The sequence below is a fragment of the Mytilus trossulus genome, chromosome 4 (assembly GCF_036588685.1).
Source record: "Mytilus trossulus isolate FHL-02 chromosome 4, PNRI_Mtr1.1.1.hap1, whole genome shotgun sequence".
Classification (NCBI taxonomy): Eukaryota; Metazoa; Mollusca; class Bivalvia; order Mytilida; family Mytilidae; genus Mytilus; species Mytilus trossulus.
In genome coordinates, this window is record NC_086376.1 from 80,775,078 (window position 1) to 80,798,748 (window position 23,671).

At 32.2% G+C, this 23,671-nt stretch overlaps 1 protein-coding gene across 1 annotated transcript; it reads left to right on the plus strand.

Annotated features, from left to right (window-relative positions):
- The first annotated feature begins 2,634 nt into the window (after positions 1-2,634).
- LOC134716098 (testis-expressed protein 36-like) lies at positions 2,635-11,363 on the plus strand. The gene is made up of 4 exons (XM_063578865.1): positions 2,635-2,921; positions 5,661-5,795; positions 7,666-7,746; positions 10,723-11,363. Exons 1-4 carry the CDS (start codon positions 2,871-2,873, stop codon positions 11,161-11,163), a joined length of 708 nt encoding a protein of 235 aa, XP_063434935.1. The 5' UTR covers positions 2,635-2,870; the 3' UTR covers positions 11,164-11,363.
- Positions 11,364-23,671: the final 12,308 nt, after the last annotated feature.

Sequence of the window (23,671 nt, forward strand, 5' to 3'; positions counted from 1 at the left end):
TTGTATTGTATTGAATGTATATTATCATTATATGGTATGCCATGTATATTTATGCCTTTACCAGGGACCAAAAGTATGTACCTCGTTTAATTTTACAAGCAACACAAACAAATGAGAAAATGCAGATTACAATATTACAGATTCGTGTCAATTAGCAGTAGATTCAATTTAAATCATGTATTCGTTGTGTAGGACTTTAAACAACTCAACTACTCTCTTTTACTACTAAATTATAATTATCACTCGGGGTGGGGGGGAGGGGGAGGCAAAATGAATCTCACCTTTTATCTTTCTCCAAAAATATCTTAATACAAACGTAGAAAAAAGGGTCAATGAGAAATCCAACAGTCAACTGAGAATCTGTCATTTGTACAAAATTAGGCTATAATGCTATTTTATAGAAAGGATTGAGTTTTTGTATACAGATGACTGCCTGGTTACCGTCTCCAAAAGCGCCCAGTGGCAAATATTTTATAGATATTCAATACGATAGTTTATTCTAGAAAGTCAAATAACATATTAAAAATATTGATTAATTTGAGATGCCAATTTCATCAAAGAGTATAAATTTAAAATGACAGTTTATGAAAACATAATACTTGTACTATCAACAATTTCAAAAGTAAAAAAAAACACTTTTTGATATTTTTGATAGAACTGAAAATCAAAATGATCTTGAATTGTATCTGTACTTTTGTTAAAGTAACCATTTGTGCATTCGTGTGCCACACTTTTAATATGATTTACCAAAATGTGGTGATATTCACCAACTCAGTTAGAATTCATATCACTCGCTGATTTTGATGATGAATCGGTGTATGAGGGTCGGAATGTGGTTAATAGAATCATGAAAGTAATAGAATAGAGAAAAAGTGGACATACTCCTGAAGAATAGAGAATACTGGGGTTCTAAAATATAAAGACTGGAGAATAATGGACAAAAACATATGACTCAGAATACACAGACACATTATGGATTGCTCTTACTCCTGAATGTTGCTCGAACTAAAGAGAAGTCTCATCCCCCACTTTCTAAGTCTTTCCATACTCGAGACGAGAGACGAGGATACTTTCACTAGATCAATCGTACTACGGTTCCCCACCTGATGACAGTTGTATAATGCATATCTTCATTTATGTGCATTATGTTTTCTGACCTGTGTGTGCGTCCGTTCGTTCGTTTGTCTGTCCGTCCGTTCGTCGCGCTTCAGGTTCAAGTTTTTGGTCGAGGTAGTTTTTGATGAAGTTGTTGAAGTCCAATCAACTTGAAACTTGGTAAACATGTTCCCTATGATTTGAGCTTTCTATTTTTAATTCCAAATTAGAGATTCTATCCCATTTTCACGGACCACGGAACATAGAAAATAATCATAATATAAGTAGTGCAAAGTTCAGGTTAAAGTTTTTGGTTAAGGTAGTGTTTGATGGAGTTGAAGTCCAATCAACTTGAAACTTAGTAAACATTTTTCCATATGATATTCTTTCTAATTTAGATGCCAAATTAGAGATTTCTCCCCATTTTCACGGTCCATTGAACAAAGAAAATGATAGTGCGGATAGGGCATCTGTGTACTTGGGACACATTCTTGTTTGTTCTAACTTGGCAATTTTTACTCATGCCGAAATGAAATAATACAAGCGTGTTTAAGATGTAAAAGGGTAGGATTAAAAATGTATATTTTCTTCAAAACTTCGTGTTCAATTTTTATCATTTGTAAAGCTTTTTAATTTGTTAACTAGGCTTATCATTAAAAACGTAGATAAAACAGGGTTGATATTGTAAAAGTGTACAGATAGTTGTTTTTATTCCCTTATCTGTATATAACTATTTTTCTTAATTCAGTAATAACTTATTGACATCCCTTTTTTTTCTCCCACACACATACACATATCTTTTTTTTACTAGACTATCAAAAACATAAAAGTGGAACTCGTATATCGTTTCACTGATACTGGCATCTTTACCACCCTATTCATGATTTGCCAGATTACTTTTTCAACCGTGGTTTTGATATCCTGTCTATATATTAACGTTATGTTTTTCAACGAGCGATGGAAAAGCATGTCACGGCTTTTTTGTTATAAGAAAACTAGCTGTTGCTTTTGTCCCCTGACTCTTTTTTTTTTTACTAAAACAGGAAAGAGGGGATACTTTGTTAGATTTACCGTACTGCCACCGATATCACTCCAGACTATGATTGTCACTTGTATTGAAAATATCTTACAATTTATCATAAAGTATGGATTTTTAATCACGCCACATGTCTCATTGAAATTAACCAAAAGTCCATGAATAAATGTTTCACGGAATAAATCTTATATATTTTGAATAATTAACCTAGAGGCATATATTACATGTCTCTGTTTTATTAAAAGCTAAGAACGTTTTAAATTCGATGAAATTGCACTGATCTCTCGATGTTAATATGAGCTGAACTGACATGAAATAATTGTATTTTAGCGTTATTTAATTTCAAATATTTTATTGATAATAATTGCGTGATCTCCCTTTAACTCCTGCGATTATTGACCCATTAACAAACAAATACTTTTAATTGAGCTATTCAATTAAATGCCTATTGTGTTTTCAACACAGATTACGTTGTATTTATTTGACCGTCCACCTCCCCCTTTTTACGGGTGGTAACCAAGGACTCGGTTGTGCCAGCGATACGTCACAGTTAAATGTCTGATCGTTGATAAGTACGATTGATTTCCTGTGATCTGATTTACATGTAGTGAATCTAATAGTTTTAAAATATGAAAGTTGTTAAGTAACGGACAACATGTAATTTAATCGAAATTAATGACTTGGTAGTTTTTTATTTGACGGAATGAAGGGGATATATTAAGGATTTTAAAAGTTAAAAATGGGACGAGGAAGACAGTTTGTTCCTTCAGTTGATCCAGATGGATCTTGGGTAAGTATTTGCTATTTAATTTCAATTGTTTATTTAAATTAAAAATCTATTTACATATATTGTATTATATTGATTAGATCTATTATGTGAATGACGGATAAGAAAATGTTTTAATGCATGTTATTTAAATTCGAAAGATAATTTCTACCAAAGACATATTTGTACACTCTATATTTTCTGTTTCTACATTTTCACTGAAAATTCAAATGTTATGTGAGATACCTCAAGCTTTATTTTCCTTGTTTGATCTTCTAAAGATATTATAATACCCTTTAACTTTTTTTAAATTTTGATGCTCACAGCCGAAATAGTCTGAAACTCGAAAACATTTTTTTTTCTCAAAATTTTTACAAGTCACAACAAATTGTAGATATTATCACATTCTAACTTATACATTGTCAAATTGTTTTGCTAATTCTTGAATAAATAAAAGGACTATTCTCAAAATAATCATGTAAACAATTGTCACAATATGAAAAGGATTCGATCGTATCTTGAAATTTTTTAACAGTCAGAAAAAAATTCTAGGCCATCTTTTTTTTAAGGTAAATCGTATAACAAAAAGAAGGTTGAATAATGGAACTCGTTTATCATTGTAAGAACGACAAGGATATACGACAACAAAGAAAGATCCATTCCAATGTATATTCTATTGTCAAAACTCATTATGTCACCCACTTTAAATCCCCTTTAACTTGCTTACATTAATTATTAAATGTTCCATGATGTTTAAATATAATTAATTTCGTGAAAATGGAAAATGATCAATATACTTTTATTCACAGTTATAACTGAGTTGCTATGTTATTATAATTTTCATTTTGAACAACAAGGATTATGAACTTTAAATTAAGCATGCAAATTAGCATGAGATCATCAGCATGTAGCAAATTAAAAAGACGAACATGTCTTTTGATATTTTTGTAAAGTATGTTTTTTCTTTCATTCTTATTTTCAAGACCAGTGGCAGGTAGATGGACATCTTTTTGCCCCTTGTTAGTTGCCATCACTTTTGTTTTACGAGCTCTGAAAAGTGCTTGATTGTTCATGTTAGTAAATACCATTTATAGTTGTATATTTGTACCTTCATTGATGTAATATGGTATTAAGCATTCTATCTGTTCATTTTAAGTCAAACATTTATAAAGCCTCTTACAGGCCCAACACATTAATATGTACACTTTAAGACAAGAAGTTTTCGTATTTATTTAGCCCATAAAATATAAATGTACATATACCTATTGAAATAACTATTTTGTTTGTTTTAAGTGGGACCATGTTCTTTTCATCAAATCACGATTTGTTTAAATACATAAGTGCATTTATTACTATTGATTTTAATTTAATTTCACTTTGACATTTTATTCAATAAATTTAAGCCTAGATAAGCGTCGAGAATATCCCAAAAAACTGCTTACTATTTAAATAGATTACCGTTATACACAATTCAAGTAGACGAATCCAGATTTGCATAGTTAATCAAATAAATGTATAAGATATTCATCTTGTAAAGATATTTTACAACACTCCCGTTTTTCCACTTTTATATGAATGTATACAAGTAAGCATGATTATATAATGGTATAAATAGTTTTTAAAACTTCGTAATGTTAGAATAATCTTAAAATAGATTTACACGCCAGGTGCCTTCTTAACCATAAATTGACATTGGGGCGTCAAAATGGAAATGGGACAATATCCCTAATGCGCCTTGAAATAAGGAACTTAAAAGTCACGTGTAAAAGAAAGATCTCTGTGTAGTGATATTTGACACATTTCTATAATAAACAAATGACTGAGCTGAACCATTTGTGTTAACTTAGAAAGAAGGGGAACATAGAATAAATGTGTAAAAACTAAGGAGCTATAAAATGTGTTCAAAGTATTAAATTTTTTAAAGCACTTATTGTGTTAAAAATGGGATTTTTTACCATGAGGAGACGCATCACAAAAGGATACTCGGGGTTTGCTAATTTATTGAAAAATTAATCACACTTCGTGCTCCGAAAATTTCACCACATATGAAAATATGTCTCAGCTTCAAAACAAGCCATCATACATATACAAGTTTACGTTACTATTACCGCCTATGGAAAAACAATCACGCATATTGCCCCAGATGAAGGCTATAATGAAAGCGCTTTTATTTGTTACCATACATGTACATTCACTTACCGTATAAACTATTTTATCTGTAATGCTAAATCACTGTTAACAGACATCAACTTGACCAATAAGTAATTTTTGGAACCCTTTTTAGCTTGCTATTAGGTATTAGCTTAAGCTCCGTGTTAAAGACCATACCTTGAAATGGTTTACTTTTATAAATTTTGACTTGGATGGAGAGTTGTCTTATTGGGACTCATACCACATCTTCCAATATCTCTCTTTATATAATTTTGAGATCACTATATGATATTTAAGAGTTCTATTTGTTACATCGTTGCAGCGATTTTTGTTTGCATGTGAGACAACAACAAATTTTTACTACATTTTTCTAACCGGAAAATTAGTTAAAAAATCTAGAAACACAAGTTTACAAATTCTTTGAATAGTGTAAGGATTTTCAAGAGGTTCACAACTTAACAAACAATACTTGCTTAAGTTTGGTAAAATTGTTGTTATTTCATGATTAAGTTTTCCACATAGACCGAGTAGGAACCTCTTTGTGCCAAGGCTTGGAACCCCAGCTCTGGTGTATATTCTTGTACATACAGATATATTATTTTTCTCTTTCAGTTCGGCCATCGTGGAAGTAGCAGTGCAAAATTGGAAAGAACATGTGATACAAGTACTGGTTCAATGATGAACGCTCAATTTGTCGAGCCAGGAAAGCCCGCGCCACCTCCAGAACCATTTCGCGCAAAAACCATGGTATATATATTTTAGCTGGTCAGCAGAATAAAAAACGCCGGATTAAAAATTATTTAGCTATAACATATTCACGACAAAGAAACGATAATTTCAATGAATTTTAATCTGGCGTTTAAATTAAATGTGCAGTTTGTGCGAAGTTTCGTGGTGTATACCTATATTAAAGATACCCTATTTAAATCAGACCGGTAAATAGCCAATTTCGAATGATATGGTATCAAATATGATGTTTATTCGGCTATAAATCAATGTTATATCAAGGGAACTGTTCAACATTGAAATAAGTTAAAGGAATTAACAAGTCATTGACACACATGTAAAATTCTTCTAGGGAGAAATCGTTTTTAGAACTACTTGGTATTGTCGTTATGACTTAACATGCACTTAGAATTATATTCTCAGAACAATTGCATTGAAAAGTTTCACAGTATCAACTTTCAAAACTTTTATCATCAATTTGAAAATAATAAAAAGTAATACTATAACTATATGAGAAACACATATCACTGAAAGGTCAGATATATTATTTGATAGGTGAGGTGTTGGTTTGATATGAGTTATTCTAATTAAAATAGCGGCCTTTGGTGAGATAGTGTATATTGCTTTTATTTTCTTGAATGGTCTGTACTTTTCCCGAAATAAAATAAAATACTGTTTAAGCCGTTAGTCGATATTATAAACTAACCCTAATCTATATTTTTAACAAGATTCTTCGACGGAAATCCGATCAGCGAGTTAACATGAGATTGCACGTCAAATAGCCTCGTATAGCAGTGAGCAAGGCTAGCAGGCTAGTACGACGGGTTTGGTGTGTGTCCTCGTCAGTTTCCGTGTTTAATTTAAAGAACCATTCGATCACGCTTTTTAAAATTTGAATATGTTGTCACTGATGACATAGAAGGGGTCGAATTCCATATTGGTGATTTGCACAAGTACCGTACAGGAGTTAACTTTAAAAAAGCATATATTAACAAACGGTTTAATGGGTAAATATATATACATGTATTAATGCAATTAAAATCAATTGATGCTACTAAAAGTTTCAGTGCAGCAAAAGTTAACTTGCTAAATTTAAGACGGATTTTGATCTTATTATCGCTTTAATGAATGCACAATACATGGTCAATACACATGTAATAATAGCAATTTAAATTAAATAATAATTAAAGATATTAAATTATATTATTTTGATTTAAATGATAATTATGTCTCGGTAATTGGTATAAGATCGACAATGATGATAACTTCTGGTAGGTTTAAAGAGTATATATAAATTGGGAACTGGGAACAATATATAAGTTCCTGATATAAGTACTACATAGCTCAGAAGATCAGATAAACGTCACTATGTAATAACTGTAGGTACGATAGTTGACGGCCATTACTGTGCCAAAATAACAAAAGACGGAAAAGCTGTATACTATTTAATGGAATTACTTGACCATTATCCAGCTATGTCCTATTTTATACGGAACAGACCAAATATTGTTCGACACAAGAGACGTCCAGGCATTCATGAGGTATTGTGTCTTCATGGAAGTTCGTCTTAATATTTTATTTCGTGCCATTATACGTGTCTTTGAAAACAATATCAATGTTCTACCGGAGAATTTTAAAATCTATTAAGAATCTGGTATTTCAGGTTTGGTAAAATTAGTTATTTTATATTGCACTTTAGGCGATGACTTGCCGGGCCTCTCTTTATAGTAGAGAGAAGGGTTCGTGTTACATCAATTTATCTTTGTGTGTAGTGATATTTTCAATTCCTGGATCTCCTCCAAGGCTGTCTTAAGTTTATTTCGACATGTTTGCAGTTGTTATTTTCTTTTCATGATAAACACGTCTGACGATTTGTTTTTTTTCATTTTAGATCAACTATAAAATTTCCAATGTGTTTTCTGAGCATGACAACCGACACTCTTTCCAGGATCATGGAGTATACTTTGGTGATGTAAGTATAAATGTTTAGGATAACCAAATATGTTATACACCAATGTAAGACTTGTATAGCAAAGCATAGGCCAAACTGTCTTGTATTGATTTTGACAAAAATAACAGACATTCGAAAATCTATCAAAAATCAATCAGAAACTAGGATTGTTATAGTGACTTTTGATTTTAAGCATTTCCTTAATCATTTTATGGTTCAAAATAAAACATTCAAAACTAATTTTTAGTTTGAAGTAAATAAGATCTTTACTATTTTTTAAATGGCGTCAAATAGAAGTCGACATCATGTTAAGATCACGGATACGTGCTGTGTTTATCAATTTTATGTGTATGGTTTTTTTTAATTTCATCTGGCTGGCTGATGGGATTTTGAAAAACTGACTTGACACAAAACAAATAAATAAAACATGAAGGTCCCTTTATAAATGTAACTACAAATCTGTTAAAGACGCGAAACTTATTTACAGTAACGTTTTTGCACTGAATGAGTGTTTCTAACAAGGACCCAAAATCCTGAACCGTATGATACCTGAAAAGTCAACATGAAAACGATCAAATCCACATTTTTAAATAAAGAAAGTATGGGGAAATATTTCTGATGAAAGTTTCCAATGCCTGATTAAGAAAATAAAACCGATGATGTCATTTAGCTGTTTTGTTCAATTAATAGCAAAAATAATTTCTTCTTATTTCATGGGACACGATCACGAATAAAGGCAAAGTGTCATTATTTTGAATTTTAATAGTCGTGAATGGAAAATGATATTTGAATAGGCCTATATAGATATTAGGTTGTTCAAACAATACTTGAATTTAAACATGGCTGTGATAGTTACACATTTATTTGATATCAGTAATCTGAATTAAATACCAATTGTGTTAGATTCATACAATTTAATTTGATATGTATGTAGCACTTATGAAATATTATGGAGTAAATGGAGTCGATGAAATGGATATGTTTTTATCATCATACTTAATTTCATAACCCAGTGTAATCTCAGTATCCTGCTATCCAACAAAAAACGCTGGCTATCACAATCAGCAACGTAGAATCCCAATTTTGGAATAAAACTTCCATTCCAAAAGTCAATAATGATAAAAAGATTGTACAAAAATGCATTGAATTCGGGACGTATAGCATTTTTTCCCGCGTTATTATTCTATCAACAAATAATGCGGTTATAGTTTTATTTCATTTAGAACACACAGTAGTATTATGCTGGTAATCCGTTTTAACAAGTCCTGGTTCATATGCATTTCAATAAAGATAGGTTATTCAGTTTTTCACAATTAAAGTGCTTGTATTATATCAATATGTGAATAATTGTACGCGTTTAAAAGCGAAGTCATTGACTGTTTTCAGGCTAGCATGAATAAGTATTATAAAGGATTAGTAGTTTAGAATTTTAAACAATATACAGAGTTGTGTTTATATTGATTAGCATATTTTTGTCGTATGTCTGTATTGGTTATTTTATTGATTCTTTTCAAATTACCGTGTCTTTTTACATGTTTTAGTGTCATCTATATACGGTCTGGAAAACACAGAATCATTTCATGTTTGAATTCATCCATTCCAGTGGAAAATATGTATAACCAATTATTGAAAAAAGATCAGTTTATTCTGGTGCTTAATATTGAGGAGTCTTGCTTTTGTATAACATTTTTTATATGTTCATGGAATTCGTTACTCCGTTATGTTGGTCACAGATTTTTAGATAATTTTTGCCAGCTTTTTGTCTTTAGATTAACGTACATTTGTTCATACCACTATAACCTTAATGTAGCAGTTACTTTAGCTTGTCCTCTATTAGTAGTTCTACAATAAGATTCGATCATGAAGGTATGAGCAACTGGAAGCCGAACATGCAGGAAAAGAAACTAAAAAAAATTTGAATTATAATTTAATGACACATTTTTGAAAATGAAAATTTCAAAAGAAATCCTTTCATTCTCAAACCACTTGCCAATGATTTTGTCGTGAGTGAATGATAATCCTTCAAATTTAGTAATTTATGGGTTGTAACATGACTATGAACTCATATGGCTTATCACAATGAATCAGATTTTTTTTCTTAGAAGATCCGAATTGATTAACATGAACTAAAAGAAATATTGGTGATACTTCAATTAGACGTAAATGTTAAGTCCAAAACTAATAATCGACATTAAAAGATAATATATGTATTCCTGAACAATATACTAGTACATAGATATAAGAAGGTGTGATATGAGTGCAAATGAGACAACTCTCCATCCAAGTCACAATTCATAAAAGTAAACCATTTTAGGTATAAGTATGGTCTTCAACATGGAGCTTTGGTTCAAACCGAACAGCAAGCTATATGGGGCCTCAAAATGACTAGTGTAAACCATTCAAGCAGGAAAACCAGGGGCCTAATCCATAAAAAAAACAAGAAACAAGAAACACTAATGAAACAAATCAACAAACGACAAGTACTGGACAACAGGTTCCTGAATTCTGACATGTGCAAACAAATGCAGCATGTCTTGTGAATTGTAACGACCCCAAGTTGTAGGTAACATAGCAAGCTTTCGGTCTTTTTTAAATGGGCGGAAATTGTTCATTTTGGTTCTCATTAAGAAGTACCAGTTTGCTCATACTCATTCTATAAGTGTCTTGTGTTTTCATGAGGATAGCACACATTTAATGAACATTCATCGACTAGACGGACTGATACGCATGTTTTTTAAAACTACGGAATAAAATGTTGTAGATTTTGATTTGCCGGCAGTGAAAACATCTGAATGAAAGAATCAACTATACAGTTAACTTTCACGACTTGACTCTTTTCACATAATCTGTTACCATCATATCAAGTACTGCTGTGTTTTGCTGCTATGTATTACCTTTATGTGACTTGATATATGGAAATATTATATTGAACTTTATGACTAGTAGTTTTTTTTTATTGTATGTCAAGTATTAAAGTATCGTTTTACTGTTTTACAGGGTCGATATGATCGCACTTTAGGGAGAAAGTTGATATTGCCAGATTTAAGACTTCATCACACAGACAATGTTTACTTAAAACACAATGATCGTGTACCAGTAAACTTTGATCTAAATACGTCATATGCTGTAACATATCAAGGAAAACCAACCGGAGAACCCCCAGTACACAGAAGGTTTCCTAAACGCTATAAACCTCCCAGTACCGGACCAGCAAAACTAGAAACCAAAACTACAGACTGGCATAAGTCACCGGAAGTGCCCTATAAGACTGCCATGCAAGTTATGGCCACAAGTCAAGAACCTTTTGCAAAGCATAATTCTTGGAAATATTCCTATAATGGAATGAGACGTATATATCCGCAATACGACAGAAAAGAACAACCAGTGGTAAAAAATGAATTTAATAAATATGGCGCCGCATTTGTTACCGGAAGTTGAGATTTTTACAATCATCTAAGGATTTGAAAATCATATTGATTCTTGTTGAGACCCTATACACTTAACTTCATATGCGTTTTATTCTTTTTACACTTGCCTTTCATGTTTTATTAATATTTGAATGAAGACTTTATTTATTAAAGTGTATGTTGACAATTCAGTATTATTTCTGTTTATTAAATTACATATATTCTATGTTACCCATGGTGTTTATTCTTTTCGTGTTTATAAAGACATAAAACGGTTTTAATGGTTTATAATGGTATACTTAAGTAATGACGGCAATAAATACCTGAATATGATTTAGACCGATTTACGCACCTGACAAGAAATATATAAATGAAAGCTTCTTAAATGATGATATTAAGCATTCAATTTTACTTAACGGTACATTTAATTGTTGACGTATTTGTATATTACAAATAAACACTTTCATTCGTCATTTTCATATCAATACTGTTTACCCTTAAAATCCTGTGTGCAAAAGGCAATACAAATTGATGTACAAATGTATTACACGACGCTAGTGTGCTATAAGTAATGTCCACTTAAAAGAATAACTTATTTTTTCAAAGCTAATGGTAAAGTACTCAATAATTAAGTTTCAAATAATCAGGGCCGTAACTACATTGAGGCAAATGAGGCAAATGCCTCATGTTTTAAATTTCAAAAAAAATAAAACGTTTTCATATCAAATTGTTTCCACGGAAAGTGTTTTGCAAGAAGCAAGTTCTCTTCACTCTCTGGTGTCGCCCCTGCATGTTTTTGTAATCCATGTTTCTATTATACTTTTGGTTTTCAGAGTTGATGGTCTATTGTTTTTACTTCTGTGTCCCGGGTTTGTCTTTAGTTCATTTATTGTCCTACATAATGACTAGTCTGATTGCTGATTTTCATTTGTAAACGTGTCAAACTGTGTAAGTTTGCATGTCCAACGATGTCCAGGCATTATGCGAGAAAATATTTTATTATACGATGCTACTGGAAACAGAAAAAAATGTTCTTTTCTACATGGAGAATTGAACTTGATATCAAAGAATACCAAACTGCCTTTTTTGTATATGAAACCACAGGCGCTTGGGTATATGATACAGATTTTTTTTTATGTCTTGTTGTTGATTAAAATATTCAATTTTCTATATATTTATAATACATATCTATCACATCTGTGCATGTGTCACCTAGTTCCGAGTGATTTGAACGACTCAGAGAAAATAGCCAATTTTTCTTAGCGTGGATTGTAAAATTGGGTATTTTCTCAGAGTCGTTTAAATCACTCCAAACTAGGTGAGATATGCACAGAAGTGAAAGATAATATGTATAATAAATAATGCAAATTGAATAGCTTAATCAACAACAAAAAATTAAAAATATCTGTATCATTATAGAACCCAAGCGCCTGTGGAGGAAACTAGATAACTGACATGGTTTAAATTAAAGTAAGTCCACCAATTTTCCGGTATCAAATCATTTTTGGAAGAAGAAAAAAACACTGTATTGCCATTTAATCTTTTACATTCAAGGATTTAATTTGCATTAAGTGATGTTCAGACTCTTTAACAGACAATAAAGGAATATGAGGTACACATCCACGGGAGCTAATCGCACATAATGTCAATGTATAGAAAAAATATCATCAATGGTCAAAGTTTTTATTCTTGTTCTTCATCTTGATAGTTGCTGGACGGTTTTCAATAATAAAAGACTTTAAAATACCGCAAAACAAAGTCAAAATGGTCTCTATGGTCTATATAGGGTAGACTTAAGCAGTACTAGTACTTTTAAAAAGTATATTACTCAGACTGCACTGTCACTATATCTTAACCTAGTCATAAAAAAATCACAAGTCAGCACAATACAAGACAAGAACAGATAGACAAATCCGGTATTAATGATTATGAAAATTACGATTTTTGCCTTATCCTACAAATCGGTCTTTTAATGTTCTCCCTAAAACCTCATAGTCTTAAATAACAATGAATCTATGTTTTTGCTTTGAGATCAGAACATTGTCGAAAAAATAGCTGAAAATTATTTGCCTTTTTATGTAAGAGTCTGGGAAACGCTCAGAAGCGCGATTTTTATCAGAGCTTCTGGTGGCCTTGAGCGGCCCTCAAACCCATCGTCAAAAATTTTTCGCCTCGCTACGCTCGGCGAATGTATTTTGCCTCACTATTTAAAGAGGCTAGTTACGGCCCTGATAATTAAATCATACACAATACTATTAACCCTTTGAACACAGACGGTAAAAAAAAATGATGATTACACGAAATATGTTAGAGCGAGTAAATCAATATTGCAAAGTTAAAAAATACCAATTTGTTTAAATAAAATGTATCATTCATCAGCAGATATTATTTTACATTTTTGACAAGGTAATGGAGGTATTCAGGTTTTGCCACTGTCCATATTCTGTTGGTCCGTCCTATACATTTTGTGGCATTTGTATTCATGACCACAAATCACAGCTTCTTAAAATTTGTTATCAAGCTTTATGTGAGCATAATTTACTTTTTGTGCTGACATGAATTGTCATTGATATGGTTATAAATTTTAAATTTACTGTTTACAAATTTTTGAATGTTTTGTAATACTAAGGCTTTTCTACCTCCGGCATAGATTACCTTAGCTGTATTTGGCAACACTTTTAGGAATTTTGGTTCTCAATGCTCTGTAACTTCGTAATTTATTTGGCCTTTTAAACTTTTTTGGAGTCGAGCGTCACTGATGAGTCTTTTGTAGACGAAACGCGCGTCTGGCGTATTACTAAATTTAGTCCTGGTAGCTATGATGAGTTTATTTACTGTGTAATGCATTTCTAGATTTATAACTCATCTACCTCTAGATAAATTGTTAAGATACAGTATAGTACACAGTTGTATTCTTACACATGATGGCCATGTAAACTATTTTCGTCGCATTCTTCTCAGAAACTACACACGGAGTCTTTTTGAAATTGAAGCTCTCTATGAACATGATTTACCTTGATGATCGAAGATTGTTTGCTTATCAACTTCCTGTTTGTCGATTTCTTTCTGAAATATAGACTGAACTTCTTAAAATATAGATCTCTGATTTCGCCAGTCATATAGTCTCTGATGCATGATTTTTTACTATTAATTGGTTTTGGCTTTTAACTAGCTGTCAGTAACTGCGAGTACTCTCAAATCGTATTTTCTTGTTAATTCGACCTGTTGATACTGTTTATAATGCTTTTTTGTCATTTTTTTATTTATATGGATCTTGTCTGTACACCAGCTTTGATTATTTGTAATATCTTCAATTTTTCACTTATTCTTACAACATTTGTATAAACTTCAAGATTATAAAAAAAACGGTTTTTTTCTAAAGTGAACATTGATTGGTTAAATATTTCTCAGTGTGTTTGAATTTGTTTGTTAGCCTTTTGGTCATGAATGTTTGTCTCTAAGATTTAATTAACTGTGCATTTGTATTCAGATATCGCAGATCAAATTTATTCGTTCATTGTGTAATCATACGTTTTTTGATTGAGTTAAGTCTGGCAATTGATATTTTATCGTATATTTTTCTCTGTTGTGATGTTATGCTATTGTTTCAGAAAAAGGGAGAAGGTTTGGATCCATTAAAACGTTTAATCCCGCTGCAAATGTTTGCACCTGTCCTAAGTCAGGAATCTGATGTACAGTAGTTGTCGTTTGTTTATGTAAAATATACGTGTTTCTCGTTTCTCGTTTTGTTTATATAGATTAGACCGTTGGTTTTCCCGTTTGAATGGTTTTACACTAGTAATTTTGGGGCCTTTTATAGCTTATTGTTCGGTGTGAGCCAAGGCTCCGCGTTGAAGGCCGTACTTTAACCTATAATGGTTTAATTTTTGAATTGTTATTTGGATGGAGAGTTGTCTCATTGGCACTCACACCACATCTTCCTATATCTATATATGAAATCTATAAGTATAACCATAAGAGTTCTGTATTTTAAATAAGTTTGGCCTTATGTGAATTTTTTCAACTTGTTTTATTGTTTGATACATTTTCACATTCATTTCTAATCCTCTTCTTGTTTACAGAAAACTGATATATTATTAGTAATTAATTAAATTCAAGAACAAAACGTAACATAAAATAATAAAGCAAGAGTTACAGAATCCTATTAAAACTTAACATTGAGTGTTCTCAAGTGCTACGGCAAGATAATTAAACAAACCACAAGCCAGACCACCTGTGATACTCGTCGTGTTGCGCGTGTAATATCAAATTCGATGATATGTTAGTTTCGGACATGTTACATTTGATGTAAGAGGGCTGGGATTGTGGCTACGACAATTAGAAATCATCCGTCGTCATATATGAACAAATATTTCATAACCCTCAACCAACACGAATAATTAAACTTTACAACTGGAAACCCTTAATTTCTTAGATTCGAATAAAGCAGCAACCCTCGTTCAAGGAAATTATGATTGGAAACCATGGCAAGACATGGAATATCGTATCAACTAGGACATATATATGTAACATGCAGGGCTGTTGGAATATTGCTGCATAGAAATGGGAGGCTCACAATTGGAAAGCTAAAATCATAAAGCTTTGTCACAACCGACTGTTATTGTTAATTAAATTGCAAATGCAAGCCCTTAGGCACACATAGTTGTATCGATGGGATCCTTTATTTCACGTCTAGTGAGACAGGTGCGTTCAGCTTTGAATCATTTTGTGATAGGACGTCATCATTATGACGAAATAAAAAGTTTAAGGATACTTCAAATCAATGCTTTCTAAATTATAGTAGAAGCTTCGCGTGATCATGCGTTACTGAGTGCTGCGTTTTCCAAATGTTGCTTAATTATCAACTCCCTGTTTACCGAAAACTTATATCGAGGATAAAATATTTCAACAATAGCTCACAGTGCAACTTGTTTGATATAAAATATAATAGTTAAGACCACATCACAAGAGAGAAAACAAACAACTCAGAAATCAATTATGCTTTGTAAAGCCTCCTTTATGACGTTTTTCGTTAAATTTAAAATCTTGGGCTTATCCCGTGGCAGTGAAAGTGGATTCTCTTGAAAAGAAGCCTACGTTATGTTATCTTAACATGTTTTAAAAGCAAATATATATCTGATCAGGTACTAGTAGTTAATACTGACAATGTGATATGAGTTATCGCATCAGCCATCGAAGAGGCCCCCCCCCCCATCGAAGATTATACGTTAATCATTACTCACCAAAGACCATAGCTCCAGTTGTTACACACGTTGGCGTAAACGTGATGGAATTTGGCACTAATTTATCAATAAGGAAAGGAGAAATATAAGAACAGTTTGTTTTGAAGAAAACAAAACAGAAGTTTAACTTTCTGTAAGACTTACAATTCCAGTCAAACAAAATTCAACGAAGAAAATAACTAGAGATTGTTATGATTGTGTAGATTAGAGGACATATCATTACACACTGTTGCTAATAAATGAATTAGATATTGACAATTCACTTGGAAACTCAACATATACCCTCACGACATTTACAAAAGAGGAAGTCCTGGATAATCATAGGTCGATATGTTCTATATGTTCCTTCGGAATTTCAACCAAAGATGAAGAACTGTATCTTCCATCACTGTATTGGATACCTGAACTACATAAGTGACCTATCAAACAACGGTATATTTCTAGGTCTTCCAAGTGCTCCACGAAACCTCTATCTAAATCACTAACATACATGTTATCAGCAATCAAAGCCGGGCATCAAAATTATTGCGAAACTGCCTATTATAGAGGTGACGTGAATCAGGTGTGGATACTAAAAATATCCAAAGATCTTTTAGAGTTCATTCAATCTTAGACTCTGTAATCGTGCAAAAGTATTAAAATATGTGACTTTAATCACTTTACACAAGTTTTCCCATTCAAAAATAAAAGACAAATTCTATGAGTTGGCAATGCTTTGATTCATGAAAAAGAATGACCAACGTTGATACAAGTATCTTGTACTTGTAAGGGATAAATCCTACTTTGTAATGAAACAAAAAATTCTCTGAAACTGACATTATCAAGCTTGGTGTCTTGATTGTGATAGGCTTACATACAGGAACTTCTTAGGAAGAAAGATAAGAAGTTAGCAATATCCTTTAACTCACCTTTTCACTATGCAGATGATGTTCTATCACAAAATAAATCAAAGTTTGGAGACTTTGTTGAACGCATTTATCCTATCGAACTAGAGATAAAGGATACAGCAGATAAAGTTAAGTCATATCTTGACCTACTTCTTAAAAAATGAGAATGAGGGTCGTTTTATAATGAAACTTAACGATAAAAGAGAAGATTTCAGGCTTTCAGCTTCCCAATTTTCCCATTTATTAGTGTATGTAGCAACATTCCATACAACAGCGCCTGCATACGGAGTATATACCTGCCAATATCCTCGGGATTGTATTTACTATCATGATTTCCTTGATAGAGGATTGTTGTTCCCAAGGAAGCTTTTATAGAGTTTCAAATGGTGAAGTTGAAATCATCACTTCTGAATTTTACAGACGCCATCACAAGTTGGTTGACCATTATGAAATATTCGTTTCACAGATGATATTAGATATGTTTCTTATGTCGTAACTATTTACCGCGTTTGTAATAACACCAGAATCTAGACGAGTGTCACATGTGGAGCAGGATCTGCTTACCCTTCCGGAGCACCTGAGATCACCTTCAGTTTTTGGTGGGTTCGTGTTGCTCGGTCTTTAGTTTTCTATGTTTTGTCTAGTGTACTATTTGTCTGTTTCTCTTTTTCTTTTTTAGCCATGGTATTGTCAATTTATTTTCAATCTATGCGTTTGACTGTCCCTCTGGTACCTTTGCCCCTCTTTTATGATTATTAGGGACGCGTTCCGTAGCCAAATACTACTTCATAGAGTCGGGCGCCCATATATCATCACATGTTCTTCGATACCTGTATCACCTGTGGAAGTATGAAATTGTTATTTAGCATCCTTGTTAGCGTTTGTGACTTCTTTATTTGATGTCTTTTCTTGGGAATGCACTAAATGAAAAATTGTATAAACTTTTATATTTTTTACTGTATGTGTATAGATGATTGTGTCTCATTCATAAATAAGGTAATCACACATATTTAAGGTCAGTTCAAATTTCCATAAATCGGATTTTGCATTTTTAAATCATCGATTAACTTACTCCAAAGCTGTGTTGTTTTGTGAAAGTAAATCAAGAAAAGCCGCTTAGGACGCACTAACTATATAAAGTTGTCGGGAAGTCTTTCTTTCTGTCGACCAATCGGAACTTCACTGCTTCACAGAAATTAAGTGCATTCTTAATTTTTTAGATTGAGATACATCATTATGAAGATTATCAAAGAAACACTTTTCATTCGATTGTAAATCGGTATAAATATTTCACGAGGTCGATACTTATCCGTACACCCAGAAAACATTTTTTTTATGTTCTGGTTTAAATAATACACTTTGCATGCAAATCGTGTACTAAAACTAAGGTTGCATCTCCATCAGGCTCTGAATGTTTGGCTTTGATGGTTATGGTGTTTTGTTTGATGCTTTTTTTTTTTATCTCTCTCTCTCCTTCTTTTTGACACATTTTGTCGTGCTCACGGCAATGGGTATTGATACTATTTTAAAATCACTATATTTTAAGGGAACATATAAGTACTATACTATATATTTCAGTTATTGTTTTTTTTTTTGATAAACACTAGTAGTTTTTGGGGCCCGTTAAAGCTTGTTGTTCGGTGTGAGCCAAGGCTCCGTGTTGAAGGCCGTACATTGACCTATAATGTTTACCTTTTTTAAATTGTTATTTGGATGGAGAGTTGTCTCATTGGCACTCATGCCACATCTTCCTATATCTATATAATACTGATCAACCGTTGGTCAATATATATGTTACGGAAGCCTTCTTGGACCACTATAATTTACTTTTTTCAAATTTGATATAACAGATTAACAGCAACACCATTTTGTTTGATTTTTAATTTAAAGTTCATTGATCATATGTACATAATTTCGTTTTCAGTCTGAATCACGATTTTGCATTCAACTTAATATAAAAAAGAAAGATGTGGTATGATTGCCAATGAGACAACTGTCCACAAGAGACCAAACTGACACAGACATTAACAACTATAGGTCACCGTACAATGAGCAAAGCCCATTCCGCATAGTCAGCTATAAAAGAACCCGATATGACAATGTAAAATAATTCAAACGAGAAAACTAACGGCCTTATTTATATACAACAAATGAACGAAAAACAAATATGAAACACATAAGCAAACAACAACCACTAAATTACAGGGTCCTGAATTGGGACAGGCACATACATAAATAATGTGGCGGGGTTAAACATGTTAGCGGGATCCCAACCATCCCCTAACCTGGGACAGTGGTATAACAGTACAACATAAGAACGAACTATATAAAATTCAGTTGAAAAAGGTTTAACTCATCCGATGGACAAAAATACAAGTGGACGTGGCCGAGAACTTGTACAACAAAAAGACACTAGGAACAGATCTTAGAGTACTCGCAGTTATCTGTCAGCTAGTTCAAAGCAACTAACAACTAATATAAAAAAAAATCATGCATCTAAGACTAACCAATCAATCCGTACACATCCAACTTCCAATGGACTAGTGTAAAGACGTCATAAACAGTCAGAGAAAAACATTACCTTGTGCAATGCCAAGTTACAGGTATCGTTTTGTCTAAAAGTATTCCCTCTCCGCAATTCCGATAAAAAAGGATGATTAATTTGACTACAACACTTTACGAAAATTTAACGGCAGTCCTAACAGTCTTATGTTACTTCATTTGTGAAAATATTTAGTAAAAATTTATTATGACACGAGATGATTTGATTCATGAAAAAGAATGACCAACGTTGATACAAGTATCTTGTACTTGTAAGGGATAAATCCTACTTTGTAATGAAACAAAAAATTCTCTGAAACTGACATTATCAAGCTTGGTGTCTTGATTGTGATAGGCTTACATACAGGAACTTCTTAGGAAGAAAGATAAGAAGTTAGCAATATCCTTTAACTCACCTTTTCACTATGCAGATGATGTTCTATCACAAAATAAATCAAAGTTTGGAGACTTTGTTGAACGCATTTATCCTATCGAACTAGAGATAAAGGATACAGCAGATATAGTTAAGTCATATCTTGACCTACTTCTTAAAAAATGAGAATGAGGGTCGTTTTATAATAAAACTTAACGATAAAAGAGAAGATTTCAGGCTTTCAGCTTCCCAATTTTCCCATTTATTAGTGTATGTAGCAACATTCCATACAACAGCGCCTGCATACGGAGTATATACCTGCCAATATCCTCGGGATTGTATTTACTATCTTGTACAACAAAAAGACACTAGGAACAGATCTTAGAGTATGTACATAATTTCGTTTTCAGTCTGAATCACGATTTTGCATTCAACTTAATATAAAAAAGAAAGATGTGGTATGATTGCCAATGAGACAACTGTCCACAAGAGACCAAACTGACACAGACATTAACAACTATAGGTCACCGTACAATGAGCAAAGCCCATTCCGCATAGTCAGCTATAAAAGAACCCGATATGACAATGTAAAATAATTCAAACGAGAAAACTAACGGCCTTATTTATATACAACAAATGAACGAAAAACAAATATGAAACACATAAGCAAACAACAACCACTAAATTACAGGGTCCTGAATTGGGACAGGCACATACATAAATAATGTGGCGGGGTTAAACATGTTAGCGGGATCCCAACCATCCCCTAACCTGGGACAGTGGTATAACAGTACAACATAAGATGTTACTTCATTTGTGAAAATATTTAGTAAAAATTTATTATGACACGAGATGATTTAAATCAACATTTTACAATTCTTTAAAAAAATTTGGACAGATGTAGGAAAATTTGTTTTCAGATCTATAATTTATGGTTACAAAAGGGGGGAATAATCAATAACTCAAAAACAGGGTATTATTACTTGTTTACCACAAGGTGATAAACCTAGACAGTTTATGAAAAATTGGCGACCAATAAGTCTTTTGAATACAACATATAAACTAGCATCAAGTTGTATAGCAGAGCGTATCAAATCTGTTCTACCCATTATTATTAGCAATGATCAGACAGGTTTTATTCCTGGAAGATATATTGGAGAAAACACTCGTCTAATATATGATATTTTATTCTATACAGAGGTAAATGATTTGCCAGGCCTCCTCCTTCTCATATATTTTGAAAAAGCTTTTGATTCGGTATCATGAAAATTCATAAATGAAGTATTAGACTTTTTCCATTTTGGACCCTCTATAAAACTTTGGATAAAGACATTTTACACAAATATAAGCTCATCGCTATTCCAAAACTGGTTTTTTTATCAGATTTCTTTCAGATTCAAAGAGGCTGTAGACAAGGGGATCCTTTATCTCCTTATATTTTTATACGCCCGTCTTTTAGACGGGACGTATTATGGTATACCGTTGTCCGTCCGTCTGTCCGTCCGTCCGTCGTCCATACTTCGGACAATAACTCAAAAACAATTTCACCAATTTCCATGAAACTTAAGTGAATTGTTTATATCTATTGACGTAAGCTCCCTTTCGGTTTTTTTGTAAATTTCAGATTTTAAGTTTTGGATTTATGGGGCTTTATTCATAAAAAAGGGGGGATTTTCAACACTTCGGAAAATAACTCAAAAAGGCTTTCACCAATGTCCATGAATTTTTGGTGAATTGTTTACATCTATTGATGTAAGCTCCCTTTTAATTTTTATAAATTTCAGATTTAAAGTTTTGGATTTATGGGGCTTTATTCATAAAAAAAGGGGGAATTTTAAAAACTTCAAACAGTAACTCAAGAAGGCTTTCAACAATGTCCATGATAGTTATCAAAAGTACCAGGATTATGATTTTATACGCCAGACGCGCGTTTCGTCTACATAAGACTCATCAGTGACGCTCAGATCAAAATAGTTAAAAAGCCAAATAAATACAAAGTTGAAGAGCATTGAGGACCCAAAATTCCAAAAAAAGTTGTGCCAAATACAGCTAAGGTAATCTACTCCTGGGGTAAGAAAATCCTTCGTTTTTCGAAAAATTCAAAGTTTTGTAAACAGAAAATTTATAAAAATGCATGAAACTTTGATGAATTGTTTATATCTATTGATGTAAGCTCCCTTTCAATTTTTATAAATTTCAGATTTTACATTTCCATGTTATGATTTTTTATGCTTAAAAAGGGGGGATTTCCAAATTTTGGGACAAGTTAAAAGAGCTACGGGCGTATCATGCGCTAAAGCGCAGCCCTTTATTCTTTTATGTGCTGAAATTCTAGGAATTTAAATCAGAAAGAACAAAGAAATTAAAGGATTTAAAATTGATGATACAGAATATCTTATCTCCCAATACGCAGATGACACATCAATAATACTTGACGGTACACCTAAATCTCTAGATGCATCTCTTCGCTTACTCCAAAAATATGCTGAAATGTCTGGTCTCCATATGAACTTGGACAAAACAAAGGTGGTGTGGATAGGCAAAAAAAAATATAGTCATGACACAATGTGTGTAAAATGGGGATTGGAATGGGGTTCCAGTTAGTTTACATTACTAGGAATGAACTTTTCTGTTAATTTGCATGAAAGGGAAAAGTTGAATTATGGTCCAAGAATTAATAAAGAAATTGAAAATATAATAAAAATTTGGTCTTAACAAACATTAACACCAGTTGGAAAAATAACTATCATTAAGACACTAATTATTTCAAAATTGAACCATCTGTTTTTAACATTACAAGTACCATGCAAAAATACTTTAAAACAACTAACTGACAAAATTTATTCATTTATTTGGGGAAACAAACCTGAGAAGATAAAAAGAGATAATTCTGAATACTAACAATTACTAACAAATTTTATAAATATGCAATCTAATGTTTAACGAGGCCAGGATAAGGTACCGGTACTTTCCTTATCAAACTAACAAATGTGAAAGTTTTCAATAAAGTATGTATAATTTCCAAAAAAAAAATCAACACTTTACATAAAACGTTGCATTGTGGTCATACACCTTTGTCTTTTTGAACATATCTAGAGTAATTGACAACCACAAAGATTGTTTATATCAAAGAAAGTACTCTCCTCAAAGGCTTTCTTATTATAAAAGATGATATTTCTACATTATTTTAATACTTTATATATATGATACATGACTGTTTATGCATTTTTTTCGATATATTTTTTTCATTGAAATTCATTGTCTAACTTTTGAAAACGTCTAGATCTGATAAAAGCATGTCAGGAAAATATGTTCCTAGTAAAGGTTGGATATACAATTGAGTAATTTTACCTTTCTCCATTTTACTGAATTGAGATAAAAATTCCATGGAAATTGATTATCATGTAGACCGTAATATTTGTTGTTCTTACATCTTAATAAGCAATATACTTGTATTTTTTTTTAAAAGGAAAGTGTTCAGAAACTTAGAATAGT

Coding starts and splice junctions, on each gene's coding strand:
- LOC134716098 (XM_063578865.1), top strand. CDS start 2,871: ATGGGACGAGGAAGACAGTTTGTTCCTTCAGTTGATCCAGATGGATCT. Junction 5,796..7,665: donor CATTTCGCGCAAAAACCATG/GTATATATATTT, acceptor TTTTCATTTTAG/ATCAACTATAAAATTTCCAA. Junction 7,747..10,722: donor ATGGAGTATACTTTGGTGAT/GTAAGTATAAAT, acceptor ACTGTTTTACAG/GGTCGATATGATCGCACTTT.